Here is a 23,869-nt window from a genome sequence, read left to right on the forward strand (position 1 = left end):
TCTCTTTCTTTTCTCCTCTTCTGAACAGTCAGCTTTGTGTTGGTGAACCATGTCTGATTGCTAACTATAATGCAGACCCTTTTTTATTAACGCTTCTATATTTCAAAAAAAGCATTAAGCCACAGGAGCTTAATGGGCCATTCTGGTGCATTAGAGAACACAAACGCAATGACCACAGCTGACCCACCGGCTGCTGGTTGATCTCCCTCGTGCAGAGAGCACAAGGCAGGAACATATCACGTTAGCCGGGCAGTTAGTCATCATCATTGCACTCAATTGGCCCAGAAGGGAAGGAGAGCCACCTCGGCTAACAATGGCACGCCAAAGACCGTGAATAAAAACAAAGAGGTTGGGAGAGGAAGGGTCGTAGAAGAAGAATCCTCGTGTCCTTGCACGGCAACAGTACTCAGTCCTTGCCAGCGTGTGGATCTTTTGGACACATGCAGCGACCTTGGTCTTCTGGTCAATTTTGCCCTCGACAGAATCCTTTGTGATTATCTGACTGTGACTCCACTGGACTGAAAACAGCTCGATGACATTTTGCTGCTTCACAGAGGGTAGACAGAACCGCATTGATCGCTATTGATACTTTCTTTCGGCTAAGTTTTACAAGCATTTCATTACAGTTTAGCTGCTCAATAGTAATGTAAGATAAGGATAAGGGCAATGAAACCTGATGATTAAAATACTTTATCTAAAAGTGCAGACACCACAGTGAAAGAACAAGGAAAGTTGTGTCTGCTTTGAGTCTGAAGGGAAATAGCGAAAAGAAGAAATGGTAAAGGAAGGACTAAAGGAGGAGACACCGCACATTTGGAGCTTACAGGGACTACTTAGCTCTCAAAACTCTCTGTCACTTTTAAAACAATGGTTTCTGTCCGCAGTAGAACAATCTTGGAACCCATTGACTATGAACTTCTGGAGACAATGTAGCCTCTGGAACAAACTACCTTTTGTAGTAAACTTTTCAGGGCTTCCAGTTTAGCCAGCAGTTAATGATAATAAGACTTCCAGCCAAGACTTCCTTTCCATTGTTTACTGCCCAACTAGCATCTTCAGAAAGTAATAATGTAGTTAGAGTTGAGAGATGACATCCTCAAGCGGGCTTTTAGCTTCACTTGAATCTCAGACTGGACTTTTTCTTGGGTACAATTAAAGAAATGCAGAAATAATAGTAGTTGGTTTAACTCAGGTTTAGTTCTCAAGCCAGCTTACGTTGCTAATTATGCTAAAATATTTCAATCTCTAACTGACTGTTTAGTGTTTCTGCTGACCGCAAAGAAAAGGTTACTATACTTTAGATATTAAGCTAGTTAGCAAGCATGCTTATAATTACACCTTGCATCAGATCATATAACACTTTTTCTTTCATTATTTTCATTCTTTTTTTTTTCTTAGTGATAAACTGACAGCACTTGTCTGAGACTGTTTTTGTCTCCTAGCAACAGCAAAATATCTCGCCCAAACAGTCCACACATAATCCATATAAGGTCTACAATTCTAGTCTTGTGTGAAGGTAACGAGATATCAGTGAAGGTTAGAGTTAAAGACGGAGGAAGAAGAGAGAAAAAGAATATAAATAACTACACACGACATTTAGTAAGTGTGTGCGTGTGTGTGTGCGTGTGTGTGTGTGTGTGTGCGTGCGTGTGTGTGTGTGTGTGTGTGTGTGTGTGTGTGTGTGTGTGTTTGTGTGTTTGTGTGTGTGTGTGTGTGTGTGTGTGCACGCGCGTGTGTGTGTGTGTGTGTGCGCGCGTGTGTGTGTGTGTTTGTGTGGGTTTGCTTGGACGGCTACCTGAGTGTGGGATGAGTGGGTGCTCCATCTTGTGACAGGGTGATTCGGGCAGCAGCACCGGCCCTCTCCTACTGGCCACGCCTCCAGGCCGCAGAACCAGCATGCACTGCAGCAGCAGCAGTGCATGCTGGGTAACAGGGCGTCCCATGGGGGCCTGGGCTTGGCTCACTTCTCCTCAGGCCTCAGGGGCCAAGAGCATTGGAGAAACTAACCTGAAAGGACAGAAAAGGATGGATTCATGTTTACACATGGACTTATTTCACACGAGTTCATAACCAAGGGTCCTAAAAACATGATTCAGTGTAGCACCTCTCTGCATCACAGAGGATTCACTGCAGGAGATGAAAAAAGCAGCTAAAGTAAATCTGTACAAGCAGGAAATAAGAGAGGAGCAAAGAAGACACAGTGTGACAGATTGAGGGGAGAAAAATGTTTGGGAAGTTTTATCTGCAACACCAGCCTGTGTGATCCTCAATGACAGCTCAAGTCCTCCCCACCTTTCACCTCTGACACCCTGAGCATGAATCAGACATGGCTCTGCATTACCTCACACCTCTGATGTGTGTTTGTTATACAAACTTCTCTTGCATCCCTTTGTTTCCTCTGCAGAGGAGCAAAAGTTCAGCGTGTGCTGGGTCTGATGCATTCATGTGCCATTCATTATTAAAAGTCTATTTGTTTATGTGCACGTGCGAGTGATATATGCACAGAGCTGCTCGACACAGCACTCCTCATGGGTGAATTAAATCCTATAGCTGCTGTAAATCTGATATGTTTTTATTCACAGCCGAACCCTCCAATTGCTGGATGTGATTATTATAAAATGCTCGCGGCAGCATCCCAGAGAGATCATTTGCTGGGAGCAAAACAAAGCAGCTTCTACATCTCAATTGTTTATGATTTCTTTTCTTCGTGGGGGTGAATTGATGAGCATTCGAGACCCTCTACATCATTACTTTTTAATCATTAATGTAATGCTATTACTAAGATGGATTCATGCTGTGCGCAACACAAGAATACGCCTCCCTGACTGTATAGCTCATTTTGAGCAGTGTGTGGTGTGTGAGTGAGCGGAGATACTGAATGTCTGAAAGCACAAGTAAGGGTAAGCATTTGCTTTGCTAATGTGTCATGAGAGAAAATGTATTCTGAAGCCAAACATGCGGAGCGGGCTTATTATTGTATTATATGCGAAACAGGCTTTTCATCTGCTGTCCAGTCAGAGGGGGAGAAATTGAGCTTTGTAGAACAGGAACAGAACAATCCTGCCTCCGTGACAGAGCTGATTTAGTGTGAACAGTGGGTTGCAAATAAGCAAAAACTATTAATATCATGTTTGTTGTGGGAACGGAGCAAAATATGGAAAAATCTGCACGCTTCACAGACAAAAAAAGGCAAAGTGAAGTGTGCAAAGAAGGAAAGAATTCTTAAATGTTTGCTCTCCTCAGAAAAAAAAACAACCTTTCCTCTGAAGTATGAGTTCCTCTTAGTGCTAGAAAGCTTGAGTAGCTCCAGGGTAAAACATAAGGCACCTCTCTAGTCCTGCTTTCAAATGAAATCCCTAATGCTGTGAGTGCGCCGCTTGTTATTCCATTTTCTCGCTCAATGGAAAGTTTACTCTGTCTTTAGTCTGCCTCAATACGCTCCATGACCTCGGAGCCTGTATGGAATTGTATCCAGTGTATGAAATGCACGGGCGGCGGTAAAATGTGTATTTTCTTTCCCCCCTTTCACCCACAAAAATAATGTAAAACACCTGTCAGCCACAGCAGAGGGAAGCAAGTGACAGCCAGTGCCGGTTGCCTATCGTTTCCCTGTTTCCCTTTCGTCTCGATGGTTCTCACGTCAGCCTCTGTAGTTTTTTCAGTTTCGCTTTAGTCAACCTGTCATTTCATGTGTCACTTTTCTTTGTCTGCCGGTTTTCCTTGACAATCTTTAATGTTTTTTCTCCTCACTAAAAAGCCATTTTACCTGTTGCCGCTGAGAGCGAGCGAGTCATATTCCCCAGGTATTTCAGTGATATGACTTTCTTCCTTTCTTTTCTCATTCAGCCCTATATACCTTCATGTCTGTGTTTACGTAGGAGGGATATATTTCATTATCTGGTGGGCTCAGAGGTTAAATGTAAGGCAGAAAAGTGAGATTATGAAAGTTTTTACATTTGTGATTATGTGTGTATTATCAGACAGGGCATAAATTACTCTGCACTCACACCATTGCACAAAAGGAGCACACACTTATACGCAGGTGGCTGGCTAACAGGGGCAGCAGGAAAGCCAGGAAGATGTGAACTATTTGACACCCCCGCTCCATCTGTAAAAGCCCTGCACATGACCTCCTGACAGTTCACCTGCCTACACACACACACACGTACACACAGATATGTGAACACACTAGTTCACATTCAGGTAACAACATTTTCCATTTCATATATGCAGTTGTATGGATGCTTCAAGGTCTATTATGCAACCATCTTTTATAATAAGCAGTTTCTTTGGAACTCACCATTTAATCTTTTTAAAAAAACATTGTGTTTCAATTTACCATTAAAACCTGCTCTGTGGAGTCTTCAAGCAAGCACATTCTGTCATGCAGTCAGTGTTTTGTTTTGCTTCCATGCGAAACACATCCACAGCCATTTTTTAAAATAACTTTTAATTAAAATTTTCAACGTTGACCAAAAAGTTTTGCCTGGGAGTTGTTGCGTTATTCTTTGTCTTTGTTAACACAGTGCTACTTTGCATCACACTCTACCGAGAAGAACTGTCGATCAGTGGAATAGCGAGAAAAACGGCGTCAGGAGTGTGTGCTGGGTTACCAGTGTTAATGTGCGAATTTGGTCCAATCATAAAATAATTGCTCTACAGCACTGCTAGTGGTCAATATGTCAAAATGTATCTTTAACATTATTGTTTACATAAAATATATGCACAAAATAGAAAAATGCATAATTAAAATTTGTATAAAACAACTACTGAAATATTCATTATCTCTAATCCATATTTGTGTGAAAATGCAGTGGAACTCTAGGTATTGGATCTATACTTTCTACATCTGGATTGAATCTCTCTATATTTGCATTCATATCAAACCAGTTATTGCATTGTGAAACAATTACGACCTTAAAAAAAAAAAAATCACAGATAGTGTAAATACTTCTGAGCCAGCTGTCTTTAAACATGCATGTGTAACTTTTTAAGAGCCACAAATAACCTGATTTATGTCCACACATGCTCATACATCATGCCTTTTAAAACAGAGCAAACGCAGACAGCTATACGACTTGATTTAAAACCAAAACACTTTCAACAGTTGTTGCGTTCCCCTTTAGAGATCTCTGGTGGATCCAATTTTCTCTATAACTCACCACAAGCCACCGACTGGTCCTGTGGGAGAGAACTGCGAAAGCTTTCTGAGCTGCACAGCGAGCTCTAAACTCTAAATCATCTCCAGGGCATTAGTACCACCTCCTCCTCGTCCTCCTCCTCCTCCTCCTCCTCCTCCTCCTGCTCCCACTCCTACCTTGTTCTTTGTCTCTCTCACACCTCTACAAATACAGACACACACAAAAAGACCAGTGCATTCACAGTCCAAACACACACACACACACACACACACACACACTGGAATCCACCCTGGGAAACGGTGATGGATAACACACAGGTGCATTCAGGGCACTTAGCAGAGAGAGCCAGAGCCACACACAAATCTTAACATGGGGTAAATGACTTTGACACCTGAAATGCATGTTCTGGGCAGATAATACAGCATAACTTGTCGTCCCCCCCCCCCCCCCCCCCCCCCCCCAATGTTTCAAAACAAATTCAAAGTAACTGTTGAATATTGCTTTAATATGTATGATGTACTGTTTAACGTATAGAAAACAGTACCTCATAAAGTGCTTGTCTCCGAACTTTTATGATAGCTTAAATAAGTCTGCATCCTCAAACACTTTTCTCGGTCGTCATCCTGCGACGCCATCGTGTTAGACTTCTTCGTCTGAATTAATTAAGCTGCTTCTCGAAGGGTTTGACAGAAGACTCCTGGGACAATTTTCATCGACATGCTTACGGTGCAAATGCTCACATGGAACATATGTTCAGACATCTGTCATAATCGTTGCAGAAATGTTGGAGGAATCAATATAATAAAGAAATTCATAAAAAATGAACCACTGGAGTGTGTGATTATTAGCTTGAAGGACATCAGCGAGGGAAAACATGTTTTTTAGTATTACTCTGCAAAAATATTGTGCCGCTGCAGTGTGGTGGTCTGACATATCAAGACAGCATGTTGTTGTCCCCTTGCAGGAATATGTAGCAGGTTGAATTATGTTTTTTTCAGCATGGACAGTTGTAAGCTTTGTACTTGTGGACAGTTACATAATGTCAGTAATACACACACAGACTCCTCTGCATCTTTGCATTTTGGCAGCTGAGGTGTCAGCTACCTAATCAATGGAAGTCTTCCTGCAGTACTGACTGTAGAGAGAGGATCATTTGAACACTACTATCGATTTTGTCTGACTTCAGGACGGTTGAATTACACCATACATAATGAATAGACTCCTGAATAAATGTGCCGTTCTATTGGTCACACACACACACACACACACACACACACACACACAGGGTTAGGCATAAACACGTTTGTCAAATGTGAGCGAGGCAGTGATGATCCATCTGTCCAAACAAGAGTCGTGGGAGTGTGAGTTCGGGGTCAAAGCGCTGTGCTGAGAGATGCTTCTCTCTCTGTCCAGACATGACACACAAACCCATAAAAAAAACCAAAAAACGACGCAGACTTTGCTTTTTCGACGACAACACAAAGACAATATAGAGCTGCTTTATATAGCTGTCTGTCAGAGGGATCACTTAAATGCGTATTTGTGTGTTTGAGTGTTTATCGCTCAGTCTATCAGACGGGTTATGGGCAGTTTTTGTTTGCTGTTCGTCTGCCAACCGGGCGATTTTGGTGTCTTGTGACGGGACCAAAGCACACACAGAGGAATGACGCAGATGTTTGCTCTTTACTTTGCTGTCTGGAAATGACAGCGCACTATCTTGGTATTTCTGGATGTCAGACTGATTGAGTGTTTTATGACTGAGCTGAATTATTAATTGATAATACAACAAAAAAAAAAGGAAGGGCTTACAGAGTGGCTGAATGAACTGTTGACTCACAGACTGACTTTCAGGCTGTGTGACAAATGATCCCACCAAATAACGAAGCAGACGACTGGCTGACAGAAGGACAGATGATGCGCCGCAGTCAGTGAATGACTGCTGCGTTAAAAAAAACCAACATGATTGACAGTTCTCGTGGCCAACTGACTGACTTTTCCTCTCTCTGGCTGTCACAAGGTTTCTTTTTCTCCCATGACCATTTGACAGATTTCTCAAACTTCTATCGTCATCTATCCCCCCTTTTTCTGTTTCTACCTCTCAGTGACCTTTCCCCTCCCTGTTTCAGTCCACCTCAGTCAGCTGGGCATCTCTCACGGGAGCCCTGCAGGGGATGACAGACAGAGCCTGGGAGCGATGATATCCCCGTCAAAGGCTCATCGCAGCACAGAAGGGGTCCTTTCCACCTGACGACCCCCGGATCAGAGAGCAGATTAATTCCTTTGCGTGGAAATGTTTGTGTCTCCCCAAGAGTGGGATTGAAAAGTGCTCTTGGATCTGATGGCTTGTTTGTTTCAAAACCTTATCTGTGATGCACAGAGTGGCTTCTGAAGCGCAAATCAAATGCGCACGTGTGCAGTTTATCTTTGTCGCGCCCTCAAATTATTTCTCCCTGTTGTCACACACACACACACACACACACACACACACACACACACACACACACACACACACACACCCAGTGCTGAATGTATTTCACACTCCATGCACTGTACCAATATTTCTCTACATTTTAGCATGAAGTACATTTTCCTGTGTGTGTATGTTTATGTTTGTGTGTGTGTGTGTGTGTGTGTGTGTGTCCACCTTGGACTATCTGACCTGCTTAAATGTTTCTTCTTAATGTTGTTATTATTCTTTTAGTAGTAGGACTCATTTTTAAAGTCAAGTAACTTGGCATTGAACACTTTTTCTTTCGCAGACACTCTCACAGCATTTAACCCTCTCAAGTGGCCTTTTTTTTTTTTTTTTACTTAGCACTTAAAATAGTTTGTTATATTGTAACACTGGCATAGGCAGGTAACAAGCTAGTTTACTGACAGTAAAGTTTAGAGAAATAAAACGGAACATCAGATGAAATATAAGCAAGCGAAGTTTAACAAAATGGACAAAAAAACAGCAACAAAAACAGCAGTGGCGCAGAGAGAAGAGAGCGCAGTCACAGGCAAATATAATTAGCGTTACTTCTAAGAAGATGCTAGTTACCCTAGCTCGCCAGCTTCCATTTTTTTTGAATAGAAGACAAACTTAACAATATGGGTCTTGTAAAAAGTTTGGTTATGAAAAGGGACAAACAAGGTCACTTAGCATTATTCTAGATAGGGATGTTTGGCACAGAGAACTTTTCTCCTAAGCAGTTTTTTATGTCTCTTGTAAATTGAACTTTTTCTAATTGTGTAAACCATAAACCCTGAAGAAGGACACATTTTGTTCTGCTCTACCCTGAGTATTGTACATAGACGGGATAACAATAAATTCCACTTAGTACATTCATTAAAATGTGTTAGCTATTCAGGGCCATGGTGTTTGTTTACAACACAGGATGACTCAAAACAACCGCTGCCATGGGAATCATCCACAATGAGCCGAGTACGGACTTGGGACTGATATATCTGAAACAGTTTCATCCTCATCTGCTTCATGAAAAATACATAGAATAGCTATTTAAGTTTATATTTCCTGTTGTATAAAGTGAAGACGTTTTGAATTTCAGTTCAACTTTCGAGCCCTGTGGATGTTAGTTTGTTACCAAGAAAGGGTTCTGCAGTCTTTGAGAAATCACTATTTGGATATGAGTTGCAAATATTTATTTCTTTAGTGTAATGTATATCTGCTTGCACATAATCTGATTCTGAGCCTGAAATATGGTATGTTTCACAAGCAGCTCTATAAGGGTATGAACACTAAATCAAACAAATACTGGATCATTCCCCCCCCCCCTGCTGTCAATCCTAGACGTTCCAATCTGTTGTTAGGTTTACAGCGCTGCATAGGATTACAAAAATCGAACTGTGATTTACTGTGCATGTTCTGCCTTCAGCATATGGAGGAAAGGAACTCAGTTGATGAAACACAGGCGCTGGGGACAAGGAACAGCATAAAGCCTCTCCAGTGTTATACTGAAGTTAACACCACAGATTGGTTTACTTCACTCCAAGTTTGTTTCACGAAACTTCTTCAAAAACTTTTTTTTCACAGTTAGTAGCCATGGGGTCAATTTAAGAAAATGTCACCCTCCTCTTCTCCTGAGTAATGGTTGTAAACACCTGCTCTCTTTGGTACTGTTTTTGTTTTTATTTCACATACTGAAAAACACAATGAATCTACAACATACCCAAGGCTGTGAACTGTGCTGAGCTTGAGCCCTGACGGCCACAACCAAAGCTCTGGTCCAGTTAAATCTGGGACGTACATCACACACATTTGCCACAGAAACGCACACGCTCACTCTCTCCACTGTCTTGCTCACAAACACACCCGGCAATTTAATTCAAGTCCCGCCCTTACTCTCCAAAGCTTCCCAAATCATGCTGTTATTTTTACTCAGCTAGCACTCATGCTGATGTATTACGTGCCCCAATGTGGAGTGCCAGTGTGTCTACTCAACACAACTCCAGACGCGGAAAAGCTTCAAAAACAGGTAATATGTGGGAGAGAAAAGTGACATCATGACCGAGAGAAACATCAGTGAAGGCTCTAAAACACCACTACAGATTACAGGTGTGAGCCGGCCCTGTCTTGCTGCCTCCTGATTCCTGGAGGTAGTTTGCTTGTAGCCCTGTGATGTTACAGAAATACGGGTGGGATTGGCCTTTCAAGTTCAAATTTAGGCAGTCAGGACTTGTATAGCCCACAGAGATGACTTCATAATTACTTGAGTTTATCATTTTGGAGGTGGGCTCTTGACTTAGGACAAGGTTATCAGAGATAGTAAAGTCAAATGTGGAAAGAAGCTCATTCACTTTCTTGTCAGGGTTCAAGATTGGATGACAGTATTGATGCAACCTTTATGTCTGTAAGCTAGTTCTCAAGCAATCACCAAGTTGCTAGCTTAGCTTAGCAGGGTAAACATCAAGCCCACATACTGTATTAAAAAAGTGTATACAGCCAACATAATCTCACCCATTACTGTGAGGACTGCTGTTTTGAAACCTCCAATTTGGCATTTTTGCCAACACATTTTCTTTTTTTAATTTAAGCCATTAGTGTCCACATTTTGACAAGCGGAGAGAGGTTTGGAGGACGGAAGGCTTAGCAAAGACTAAGTTTCCAAAGTTAAAAGGTTTATCATTAGGGCCAGTACAATAGCTGGCTACATAAGTTAGCAAACATGTTGAGATAGCAAGCTAGGCATAGTGAGTCCATGCACCCATCAATGTCTGCTAATTATGCTAACAAATGACTAAAATAATTCGACTTTCTCTCAAAGAAAAAGACTGAGTGCAGTCTTCTTGGACCTTCAGTTAGAACAGTGCAGTAACACCAAAAGAAGCAGGATCATATTGTGTCTTATATTCACATTCAAACTTCTAAAAAAAAAAAGCCACCAACACCATAAACATTTCTGAACAACCAGTAGAAACTCCCAAAACTTTCTGTTTTCAACCATGTAATTGTCCAAGTCAACCAACAGCATGATGTCAGTTCATTTAGGTTAGCTCAACTGAATTATTCAAACAAGCTTAGACAAAGTCAGGCTAGCTGTTTCTCACTGTCTGACACCCGCCACTCAGGCTGTAGCTTTATATTTAGCCTACAGACTCTCATCCACTTCTCAGACACAAATCTGTCATGATTTTACAAAAAAAAAAGTCAAACTTTTGGCTAAACCGTATAAACAAAGAGCCTGGAGGAATATGAGACAATAGACAAAGCTACATGAAGCATATACAGAGGAATGGAACCATCATCTTCATCAGGATCAGTAGACAGCTCATTATCTGCCTGTCATTACCAATTAACATAATCCCACCAGACCTACCTCTAAAGCCAGGCTGCTGCTGCTGCTGCTGCCGCCGTGGAGAGATGTCTGTATAAAACAGTGTCACTTTGAAAGAAAAAAAAAAAAACCCTGTGGCCGACCCCGGCACTGATCGTCTGTTGAGACAGCGGCTCTGACACACAGCCCAGACCCTCGGGCTACTGTCTGAGCAGATCCCAGCGTCAGGAGAGCACTGTTCACAGGGGGAAAATTGTCACAACAACCTTGCAGTTCTGGAGTGTCTTAAATCTCAGAGAAGAAACAGTTTGTCAGAGCTGTCCCAAAACTACATCTCACTGAGAGTAAATATTTCCATAACAGCCTCAGCAAGGTACTACAAAGTTCCCTCTCTGACAGGAGAGCAAAGTGTTAGGCCCCTTTTACAAAGTTTTTAGGCACTTTTTCAATGCCCGTGTCATGGATGACTTTAGCTCAAGAGTAATAACTGAAGATTAACACCCACCCCAATACCTTGAACTGGTTTGTAAGCACAGTATCAGGCTCTCTTTCACCCAGGAGATGATCAAAACAATCCCCTGATGGATGTTTGAAGAGTTTTCTGTCATTTTCTCAACGTTTTACTGCTTGGATGATTCACGGGCATCAAAGATTTCTTGCACTTCAAAGCCTCTGTTGTACTCTGTGTGATGTATTAGCAGGCCAATCCACCAAAGAACAGCCATGTCATCTGATGTCTGATCAAGGCAACAAAAGGGAAGATGGCCGCAAGACTCCAAGACTTAAAATAAAGAATAACCCACCACACATGAAGGAAACACAAAAATTAAACTCTTGGCTCTGACGGGGACATACACACTCACCTGGGACCACAGCGATAAGGGGCATAAAGCCCACCACTGAGGAATGGTGACATTTTTAAAGCTTTAATTACATGCTTGGCTAACGGGTAGCCGACTGTCTCACTAGGCGCAAAATTACACTATCACAGTCTACAGCTGTGCACACACGCAGGACTAAAACCGCCTTGCCATTCACACAAAAAAACAGCTGCTTTTTCTGCAGCTCTGAGGTTAAGAAACAAAGTGAAGGCAGTCGCTGCTCTCCCAATATCAAGTGCAGCTTCTAACTACAGGGCCATGCAGCTCATTGATCTATACTTCCAAAAGGGCATGGGTGCACCTTGCAGAGGAATGAAATGCTATACCTTGATGCTAACCAGACTCTACATGAAGAGAAAATTACAACCATCCAAGGGTAAATTCCTCTCATAGAGCTGAGAATATGAAATCAGTGGGTTTCTTTTTTTGGTTCTGCACAGTGCTCTGCGGAATTGAATCATCTAATTACTGATATTGTAATCAATCATATCAGCTTTAGTGCTGACGGGAGATGACTGGGGGAGTGATGGATGAAATCTCTTACAGAAAGATTCCACTGCAGGGGAGGTCGAGTGTCTTTGGTTACACTCGGTAAATGTACAGAACTGAGCAGAGCTTTCAGCTGAATGTTCTGTTGCATCTTCGATAGCAGATAGGGAATTAAAAAGAACAGTTCAATCAGTCGTTGCACTTTAGCGTGATCTTTATTATTTGACAGGCGGATGAGGCTCAATGGCAAAGTCCGACCCCTATCAACCAGCAGGTCGGAGGGGTCCTCCTCAAGTGACATGTTGAAGTGTTCTTTGTCAAGACACTGAACATCTGATGGCCCCTGCTACCCCGGCTGTGTGGATGGTGTAATACTGTCGGGCAGTCGTGAGTGTGTGAATGTGGTGTGAATGGGTGAAAGTGATATGTAGTGTAAAATAGCTTTGATCAGTCAGAACACTAGAAAAGTCAAAGTCCATTATCACATCAAGAGGTAACATTGTCCTCAGCTACAGACTAACAGCAAATACAAAGCTTCAATTTATTGCTAATTACAAAGTCCACAATTATTAGTACAAACTTTACTTGGAAGGGAAACATTTATGTTTTTTGCAGCTACTGCAAGAGTAATCTCAACCTTGTACATTAAAAAAATGTTTTTTTTCTTATTCCATCAATGTTTTTTTTTTAACTTATTAACCAATGTGTTCGTTTGGTAATTAAGGTCACCACTGTAAAAAAAAAAATCAGAACTCTTTGGGACCAATTTAGTTAAAAACATATATTAATTAATCAAATAAATACAATTTAAAAAAGCTTTGTGAAATGTGAGAAGGGTCTCAAACAAGTGGAGAGGAGAGTGAATATGTCAGCCTCAGGTTTGGCTGTAAATTATTACAGCTGTTGGAAGTGTCAATGTATTTTACAAATATTTCTAAAAGGCTAGCATTATTCAATTAAAGGGAGATGTCAGTTTTGTGTTTACAGCAATTACTTGTCTACAAGATGGCAGAAAATAATGTAGATTTAAGAGTCCTCGTGCAAAACACAAGATAGCCTACAATTGCGATACATTAGAGGCTGGTTTTAGAGATATGATGTTTTGAATCACTACTTTCATAAATAATGTGGCACAATCGGCATGGGGAAAATGAATCTCTAAGGTGTTATTCTTTCTTTTGAATTCTGCCCTTCACTGGCCAAGTCCAAATCGGTTAAACCCTGAGGGAGGTGTGTGTGTGTGTGTGTGTGTGGGGGGGGGGGGGGGGGGGGGACCCAGAGAGAAGAGTACTATATCTTCCCACATATTTCTTGCAATCAACAAATCAAGCTAACAAGCCTAACAGGCTGCCAACTCCTACAGCTCAGTAATTATATGCCTGAAAAACAACAACAACAACAACCAGCTCTTTGTCGGTGGAAAACAAAAACATCATATCCCACGTACTACACTTCGAACACACATAAAGGACCTACAGATGGGAAAGGGCCATAAGGAAGCTGTCTTACTGTAGCTGAAGAAATGTGGCAGGAGGGATAATAAATTAGCTCTTGGCTCCAGTGGAACCAATTAATTACCCGGGCGTGTGCACGTGTGCTCGTCTCTGTGTGTCTGTTTAGTGGCCTGGCCTTTCTAATTTGTCCCGTTAGCACCAGAGAGGCACAATAGCAGAAAGTTATAGCATTAATGAGAGGCAGAGATTTGGTTAGCAGCAGCTGTTTCAACACAGCGAGGGTGCAGCAGAAGCGGCCTGTGTGCATGTGTGCATGTGTGTGCTTGCCTGAGTCTACTGTCTCCCCGAACAAGTCTCCCAAGGGTGAAGAGGAACAACAGAGGAGTACAGTCGTAGACGGAGCCCACAGGCAACCGATGTGATCGTGTCTCGGCTAGACCAAGCAAACAGATGTAGTCCTATCTCCCTCTGTTCCACTGTCAGTCTACCCTTTCTTTCTTTTCAGCACAGTAGTAAGGAGCCTGAAGGACTTTGTGTCACAGAGAACTGAATGGACTTGCCAGTCTGACAGTCAGCCTCCTCAAAAATAGAAAAACGCCTGAGATTTGGAGCCACTTTTACAACCAACCTGCACACCTTGGCCCCAGGCAGGTTCTGTCTCTGGATCTATTAAGGCCATATAAAGGCGAAAAAAGTTCAGCCTAACTACGGCTGTGCTGCTTCTGTGTCCCTCCTTCCTCCTTATTTCTGTTCACTTCTACTGGCGCAGGGCCTAAGGGTAAGGCCTCTAATTGGGCATTTGATTCCCAGTAGGAGTCCTGAAGACGACTTTATTAGTTGGTGGTTCATTCAGAAGGCAGTCAACTTGAAATGTATTGATTCTGCCTTCATATAAATATGTTAAATGCAGTGCACAAATTTGCCGAGTAAGAAAAAAGTAACCTGCATTATAATTGTTGAAGGGTTGAAGTTTAAAAAAATAATAATAATTCAACCACATTTCCGTTTAAACTTTCTTCGCAGACTGAATTCTGCTACACTCAAAAAGAGTGTAAGATAAACATATTCCCTGTAAACACTTCATTCCACTGGTGAATAAAGTCCACAGCTCCTCTCGAGGTTACGGGTTGCACATATTAAAAATGGCTGCCTAATAAGCTTATTTACATGCTGTGAAGATGGGAGTGAGTAAATCAAATGATTTGTGCTGCGTCTTTGAAATTCAAACCATTAAAGAGGATAACTTTTAACATCAGGCCTCGGTGATTAGGATTCCGCTGGGATGCGGTAATTGCATCTCCTTCTGTGTGATCCGGCGTATTTTCCCCCTGAGAGAGGGGCCAGGCTGTTTTTTTGACGAAGCACAACAACATGCACATCTCGCAACACACTCTCGGAGGGGTAAAACTGCGAAAGCGAGGGGGAGAGTAAGGGAAGCGATTGTAAATATTAATAGATAGGGGAGTCCATCATTGCGACAGTGTTTTCCACTTGCAGATACTTACAGTCCTGTAGCCTGCCTTAACACCACCCTTAAAGAAAGCACATAACAGTGTAAAAAGTTCAATCAAGAAACACTTTTAATTCATCTTAACATCTTCAGAATGATTTGGCCTTATGTCTTCAGTTCACCTCTTTACTGCATAGTAACTACATTATTTTGTTTGAATAAACTTGTGAAACTTTATTCTACCCTCTACAATCCAGCATGGATATTCACCCCTCACACACTAAACATGAAGTACTGAAGTTGATAGTTTACATCTTAAGGAACCTTTTATACATCTCACTCTAATGCTTATTTTAAGGTAACACAACATCGCTACTGTGGCAAGTATAAAGCTTAAGACCACACTACCATGGCCATTTCTTCCACATCAAAAGATTCCATTATCTTCAAGCTTAGGTCCAAAGGCTTAATGACCAAGTTGTCCTTCAGCATGAGCTTAATAACCAACGTGACAAAGCCTTTTGTGCAGGTAGATTTCCTCTGTAAATGCCAATTGGAAGGTCACCAGAAGCAGTGAATCAGAGCACAAGTCGAAAAAAGGGCTAGGAAGGAACCAGCTGGTTAAACGAGGGTTTTGCCCTCAAAGAAGGAAGCGCTGGTGGTGAAAGAGGAAATGGTAGCACGAGTTAACCAAACTGAAGGTGAACTTCAACATCCCTGTAAAAGTGTCAGATTGACATTTCTCTTTGTGGCACTTACACAGGAAGGCATAAAGTTCCTATTAAATGACACACTCTTCATAGCAGCACTGAGGTGGGGGGTTACGCGTTTGAGATGCTGCCACACTTTGTAGACAAGGACAGAAGGGGAGACATCAAACTTCTAAGGGAAATAGAAAACCGAGGCTCAAGCAGATTTTCTCCGGGTGTCATTATTGATGCTGATCCCTCGGCGCGTCACGCTACACTCTTACTAATCAGGTCTCACTATAATGTTTCCACACTGTCTCTCTCTCAGATCAATGACACTCTGCCCCGCTTTAAAAGCATGAAACTTCAGACAGAAAGCATGAACTGCACAGTTAATCCACTGCTCTGGTGTACTGCTGCCAGACCATCAACATGCCACGATAGACGAACGGGGCGGGCAACGGAAATGTACAGCAAGCAAAAATGTGATTGCAGGTGTGCAGACTAAGAAAAGACACACACATTGACACACAATTGCCTGTGTTAAAGAAAATGGATGGGATGCACCTGTCTGATCTTTGAGAGCTATTTCGATACATTGATTTACCACGGCTACTTAATAATCACTTCATAATTGTCCTTTACAATCAGCATATTTATGTGAACAAAACTGTCCCTCTTTACAACCAAACGGAAGAACATGACTATTTTTGCTGTTGGCTAACGTTTCGTCTATCATGTTTGAAGATTGACATTTTTTTTCTTCGGATTTTTCAAGATTTATTTTTCGGCTTTTTGTGCCCTTATTCAAGAGATAGGACAGTGGATAGAGTCGGAAATCAGGGAGAGAGAGAGGGGGTATGACATGCGGGAAAGGAGCCACAGGTTGGATTCCAACCTGGGCCCACACTATCCACTGTCCCACCAGCGCCCCAGATTGACATACTTTTAGCTACTAAGTAAAAGTCTGTGGCGCAAAGTGATTTCCGGCGTGTCAGATTAGATTTCGCTGGTTAAGGAGCAAACAATCTGAGGCGCAGAGCACAAAGAGGTTGGATTAAGTCGCTTGATTATACAAAGGTGTGTTGCAGTAGTTCAGTCTGCAGGGACTTGGACTTGTTGCCGAGTCAAGTGCCAGTGCGGACCAAGTCTGAAAATTGGTCTGTTAGCTGGAGAAATGCCAGGTCACTTCCTGAGCCCTGCTGAGTTGCCCTTGAGCAAGGCACAGAACCCCCAACAGTTCGGGTCCAGGACCATGCCTGGTGCTCGCTGTGGGCAGCCCCCTCACTCTGACCCGCTCTTTCCACTGGGTCTGTTTCTGGAACGTGAGTGCAGCGGAGCACAGCCATGAGCACAGAGGAGAGCTTGGAAAGAAAAAGAAACAGAAACAATAGCTTTCCGTCAGTTAGTGGAAGAGTTCTGTGAAACTCGCCTATATCTGCCCATCCTTCTAATATCTAATATCAGGAAGTCACTGCGTCACAAACTTTAGTCCAGGTTTTAGGTGGTCTAAGGCACAGACTTTAGTCCAGGTTTTAAGTAGTCTCAGGCACAGACTTTAGTCCAGGTTTTAGGGGTTTAAGGCACAGACTTTAGTCCAGGTTTTAGGGGGTCTAAGGCACAGACTTTAGTCCAGATTTTAGGTGGTCTAAGGCACAGACTTTAGACCAGGTTTTAAGTAGTCTCAGGCACAGACTTAAGACCAAGTTTTAGGGGTTTAAGGCACAGACTTTAGTCCAGGTTTTAGGTGGTCTAAGGCACAGACTTTAGTCCAGGTTTTAGGGGTTTAAGGCACAGACTTTAGTCCAGGTTTTAGGTGGTCTAAGGCACAGACTTTAGTCCAGGTTTTAGGGGTTTAAGGCACAGACTTTAGTCCAGGTTTTAGGGGGTCTAAGGCACAGACTTTAGACCAGGTTTTAGGGGTTTAAGGCACAGACTTTAGTCCAGGTTTTAGGTGGTCTAAGGCACAGACTTTAGTCCAGGTTTTAGGTGGTCTAAGGCACAGACTTTAGACCAGGTTTTAAGTAGTCTCAGGCACAGACTTAAGACCAAGTTTTAGGGGTTTAAGCTCAGGCACAGACTTTAGTCCAGGTTTTAGGTGGTCTCAGGCACAGACTTTAGTCCAGGTTTTAGGTGGTCTCAGGCACAGACTTTAGTCCAGGTTTTAGGGGGTCTAAGGCACAGACTTTAGTCCAGGTTTTAGGGGTTTAAGGCACAGACTTTAGTCCAGGTTTTAGGTGGTCTAAGGCACAGACTTTAGTCCAGGTTTTAGGGGTTTAAGGCACAGACTTTAGTCCAGGTTTTAGGGGATCTAAGGCACAGACTTTAGACCAGGTTTTAGGTGGTCTAAAGCACAGACTTTAGACCAGGTTTTAGGTGGTCTAAAGCACAGACTTTAGGCCAGGTTTTAGGGGGTATAAGGCACAGACTTTAGACCAGGTTTTAAGTAGTCTCAGGCACAGACTTAAGACCAAGTTTTAGGGGTTTAAGGCACAGACTTTAGTCCAGGTTTTAGGTGGTCTAAGGCACAGACTTTAGTCCAGGTTTTAAGTAGTCTCAGGCACAGACTTTAGTCCAGGTTTTAGGGGTTTAAGGCACAGACTTTAGTCCAGGTTTTAGGGGGTCTAAGGCACAGACTTTAGTCCAGATTTTAGGTGGTCTAAGGCACAGACTTTAGACCAGGTTTTAAGTAGTCTCAGGCACAGACTTAAGACCAAGTTTTAGGGGTTTAAGGCACAGACTTTAGTCCAGGTTTTAGGTGGTCTAAGGCACAGACTTTAGTCCAGGTTTTAGGGGTTTAAGGCACAGACTTTAGTCCAGGTTTTAGGTGGTCTAAGGCACAGACTTTAGTCCAGGTTTTAGGGGTTTAAGGCACAGACTTTAGTCCAGGTTTTAGGTGGTCTCAGGCACAGACTTTAGTCCAGGTTTTAGGTGGTCTCAGGCACAGACTTTAGTCCAGGTTTTAGGTGGTCTCAGGCACAGACTTTAGTCCAGGTTTTAGGGGGTCTAAGGCACAGACTTTAGACCAGGTTTTAGGGGATCTAAGGCACAGACTTTAGACCAGGTTTTAGTTGGTCTAAAGGACAGATATTAGACCAGGTTTTAGGTGGTCTAAGGCACAGACTTTAGTCCAGGTTTTAGGGGGTCTCAGGCACAGACATTAGACCAGGTTTTAGGTGGTCTAAGGCACAGACTTTAAACCAGGTTTTAGGGGGTCTAAGGCACAGACATTAGACCAGGTTTTAGGTGGTCTAAGGCACAGACTTTAGACCAGGTTTTAGGTGGTCTTAAGCACAGTCGTTTTCTGCGTCCTCAAGATAGGAAAATGGAAGCTCCGCAACTGACCACAACTTATTTTAAAACAAACACATAGGTGTACGATGGGTCCCTATGAGACTACAGACTAAAGTGATTCATCTACAGGGGTTAAGGAATGTCTCAACTTTATTTCATGATAATGCAATGGCCTATTATTAAGATATTTCACCAAAAGGAAAAAATGTAAAAATTCAGGGCATTAGGAATCCAAAAAGGTGTATTAAGGGAAAATATTGGAATCATAATACTGTTAATAACAGTAGGTTAAGAAGCCTAACTTATATGTACTAATGGTGGTTATGGTTTGCAGTATTCAAATAAAAATCACTTTGTAAAACCTACATTTGGTGGTTTTATCAGAGATGAAATGATAATTCAGTATGCATTAGGGGCAAGTGAGGCTTTTGCTTCATTGTAAAACAGCAGATCCATCCACACCCACACACACAGCAAACATAAAAACAAGACATAAGCAGTGATCAGATAATGTCACAACTGCCTCGTAGCGACAACACATGCAGTTTTAGACTTCACGACAAACTTTAAGAATATTTGAGAACGTCAGAATGAGACAACTAATTACAAGTCTCCTGGGTATGGTGCCACTGTGCCCCCAGAATGCTGACAACATAAAATAAGTTACCTCTAATTGACCCAAATGAGACATGTAACAAATAGAAATCACTTTGATAATGTGTCATCACTTCCCTCAGATAAAAAAAATGAGAGAGCAACGGGGATTAGAGGCAACTGAGTGTAAGAAAACAGATCCCGTCTGTCTGTGAGCTCAACTACAAGTGTGCGTGAGCGTGCAAATTCTTACTGTCGAGAGAAAATCACATATCAAACAGACTCATAAACATTTTTCTTTTTGTCTGGGTAAAGCTACAAAGATAGAATTATCCTGCACTAACCCCTATGTCTTGTAAGGAGCCGGGTGGAAGAGAGTATAATTGTTAGAAGAATGCATGTGTCAGCAGGTACAGTGTATCAGGGCAGGTGTGTGTGTGTGTGTGTGTGTGTGTGTGTGTGTGTGTGTGTGTGTGTTGAGGCACTGAGTGGCTTCAGGCTTAATGAGTTTCGTGGGGGAAACTCCAAGGAGTTCAGGGATAAAATGAAGACACTATAGTCTCTTATTTTGGCCAGTGTGAACTCTCAAGAGTTCTAGTAGCAGCATGCTCCTCTCTAACTTCATTTGTCTTCACTCAGACACCTAAACTTGATATCCAACGATAAAAGTACTTCTCAAATAGCAGAGCAATCATAAAATACTGTTGGGGAAAAAAAATGATTGCTGACATTTTGCCAGCTCTGATTTACAGTACACTCTCTGCTTCCACTTCATTGTTTTCGTACCGCATACTACATTTTAGATAGTAACAGAAGCCCAATCTTGGAGCAGCAGTAGCTCAGTCTGTAGGGACTGGGGTTGGAAACCAGAGGGTCACCGGTTCAAGTCCCGGTGCAGACCAAAGATACGGAAGCTGTTCTGGTAGTTGAAGAGGTGCCAGGGCACTTCCTGAGCACTGCTGAGGTGCACTTGAGCAAGGCACCGGACCCCCAACCACCATGGTGCGCTCACTGCACAGCAGCCCCACTCTGACATATCGCCAGTCTACAGGCCTTGTTTGTGCATGTGTGATTTGGGCCTATATGTGTGAGAATCATGTCCCTGATTCATGTAAACCAGAATTTCCCTCACGGATTAATGAAGTATTTCAAAATCAAAAGGAGTCTTCCTTGATTTGGACATTTGTTTTCACACATGCGCACTATCCGGACGATGTCTGGACACTTTCAGGAGAATAGAAAGTGGCTCCATTTTTTTTTTTTTTTTACGTTTCTCCAATTTTTCTTTCCTTTTCATTCATGCTACCACAACCCGTCCCAAACAAGCCTCCTGTGAGCAAAAACAAGTGCCATCTGATCCGCAAAAGCTCCCCCGACAGATGAAGAGACACACAAGCCCCGTATGGCATGTGTCTATAGCTGTGGCAGGTCTAATTTAAGCTCACGGCTAAATATACAGTACGTTGCAACGCTGCCCCTCTGAACCATGCATTCATGATGCCTTTGATGGCTCAACATCAAAGCTGAATACCATCACTTTTAACTTCAATATATTAATTCACTTTCTATGTTTAGGTTCTGCCTCTATTTTGCCGTGGAGATGAAAAAATAAAGTTAACTTGCACTCACGATGCATATTCATGCAGCATGCACGACATACCTAAAAGACCCACACTACACAAAAATCCATGCTTCCTGGTTTGTTGGGCGACTGCTGCTGGTTGATTTCCCAGAAATGACTGCATTAATTTTGAAATAACTTCCTGTGTCATTATAGTAAAAATTACAGGCTGTGGTTCTGGTTAATACCCCCCTCACTGCTCTAAATCCCCATGAGTTAGTCACAAGAACACCGGGACTATTTAATGTGTGGTCTCCACTGGTGTTGACGCACCAGCCCTGGGGTCCATCTGGGCCTGATTGTAGGCCAAAAACAGATGTTCTTGCCCTTTATGTGTGTTTGTGTGTGAAGGTTTTCTTCACTACCTTTAAAAGCCTGTGTGTGTATACACAGCTGTCTACCTGACCTAAATGTATCTATTACTGCTGAAATGCTTCTTTGTCAGTGCGAGCATACCTGACCCACTTGCATCAGCTTATGTTGATTTTGTACGTTCCTCTGTGAGCAAGAGTTTGTTTGTGTACCTCCTTTTATTAAGAACTGTAGCACTTTTAAGAGTGCTGTTAACAGCCGCTTACGGGATGCTATTTATTGATGTTTATATGTCCCATGTGTCGTCGCGGTGTGAAACACAGGGTGTTGTCTTTGTATTTCTTTCAAGTTTTAAAAGTCTCTCTAATCCCAGAAGAAAGACAATGTGTGCTTTGTGGAGTGTGACAATTCTGCATACTGTGATCCAACTTCTGAATGAGGACTGAGAATGAAAAGTGAAAGGATATCAAGCTCCTACTCTTTTCAAGCATTACATAACTAAGAGATTTTAAGACTCACCTTGGCCTCTGGTAAATGATGTGTGTGATGTGCTCTTAGAACCAAAATCAAATATATATTCAGATATCCTGATATTAGACATTAAATAGTGTATTTTAACATTTTAATGTGACTGATGGATCAGTGAAACATTTGGCACCAGTGGGCCACTTTAAACTTAGGTGTCAGTTACATGTCTATTTGAAAGCATTGACACATTTAGCCAAGACAAAAATGAGGTTGCCAGTGGCGTGGTGGTTTCTGCGGGGGCAGTGGTCCTCCGGGCGGGCGGCAAGGGTTCGAGTCCACCAGACCAGTGGCTCCCTTCCCGCATGTTATTCCTCACTCTCTTTCTTCCTGGTTTCTGACGATCAATTATCCTGTCTCTACAATAAAGGCACAAAAATGCAGGAAATGGGGAAATAATCTGAACATATTCTCTGGTAACATCCGTTGCCCTTGGATACTGAAACTTTTGCGCAAAACTAAGACTGAAAAAAACTCCTCATCCTCTTGAGGGATCAACTTATGCAGATATTTTGATTTGACTACAATATTTCAAAGTATTAATCTAATCTAAGAGAAATAATTAAATGCTTGTTTTAATGCATCTGAATCCCTCTTTCCCTCTTTCAAAGTTGCTGCAGATAAGCAGCAACTTTGAAGCTTTTTAACACAAATATGTGATTTCTGTAATAACTCCAATAAAAATGACAAATTTCCTTCTTTTAGAAAAATCTAAATTATGTGTGTTTTTTATATCAAAATTCAGCAGACATGCTGAGTGCCTGTTATTTTCAGTCTGCTGTTAGGTTCAAAAGTGTCAGGAATCAAAAAGTGTATTTTCACATGGTGAGTCTGACTGTGCAGCTCAGGTTCAAAGTCAGAACAAATTTAAGTGTGTACGTGCGTGACCATGCCTTATATCTGCGCTTCGATTTATGCTGCAGCTGAACACTCAAGTGGGGCTCGTCTCGATGCCTGCTTTATGCTCGCAGCACATATTATTCTATGCACACGTTCCCATGAATATGAACAGTCAAACAAGTGAATGCATTTCTGTTTCTGCCAGTGGATTTCCTGGAGGCACCGATGTGCTCGGCTGCCTGGGAAGGACTGGAAACATGGTGAAGAAACGGCTTTCAGACTGACCTGCTCTTCAAAACGTGAAGAGAGGAGGACATGTAAGACTGGAGGGGGTGAAGAGGGGAGAAAGTCGTTTAGGGTCACTTGTGGTAGATTACAGGAGAGCGAACGGTAATAATGAGAGGAATAGAGGAACAAAGGATGAAGGAGTTGCAGTAGTGGATGAGTAGTGGAGGTTGGATGAGATGAAATGAAGGTTGGATGGAGGACACAAAAAGAAAGAGAAGAAGCAGGAACAAAAGGTGCGCTGAGTGAGGAAGAGAGGATTAAAAGGAGATCGAGATGGGAAAAAAAGGAGCTGAGGCGTTTAGAGGCACTCCAGATAAGAAAAGGGAAGGGTTGGAAAGTGCAGCTTTTCTATGAGCTCCTGGGATCTCCATAAGTAACACCACATGCCGTGAAACTGCAATTCCTCACTTCTCTCCAGTTCTGGGTGTGTGTATGTCATGTGTCAGGAGAGCGGTGCCACGGAAGTAATTGAATCAGGACATGAAAACAACAGAGGAACAGACTCGAGGTGAGG

At 42.4% G+C, this 23,869-nt stretch overlaps 1 protein-coding gene across 3 annotated transcripts in view; it reads right to left on the reverse strand.

Moving 5' to 3' along the window:
• sema5a (sema domain, seven thrombospondin repeats (type 1 and type 1-like), transmembrane domain (TM) and short cytoplasmic domain, (semaphorin) 5A) overlaps nucleotides 1-23,869 on the reverse strand; it is a 126,420-nt gene that overhangs the window by 89,423 nt on the left and 13,128 nt on the right. For all 3 annotated transcript variants that reach the window (XR_009676619.1, XR_009676618.1, XM_061064260.1), the window contains exon 2: nucleotides 1,796-2,007. Coding sequence is in view for 1 of the 3 variants with exons in the window: in XM_061064260.1 (XP_060920243.1) it covers nucleotides 1,796-1,943 (148 nt within the window). In the remaining 2 variants the exon portion in view is untranslated. The remainder of the gene's footprint in view (nucleotides 1-1,795; nucleotides 2,008-23,869) is intronic.

The sequence above is a fragment of the Labrus mixtus genome, chromosome 19 (assembly GCF_963584025.1).
Source record: "Labrus mixtus chromosome 19, fLabMix1.1, whole genome shotgun sequence".
NCBI classification, from domain to species: domain Eukaryota; kingdom Metazoa; phylum Chordata; class Actinopteri; order Labriformes; family Labridae; genus Labrus; species Labrus mixtus.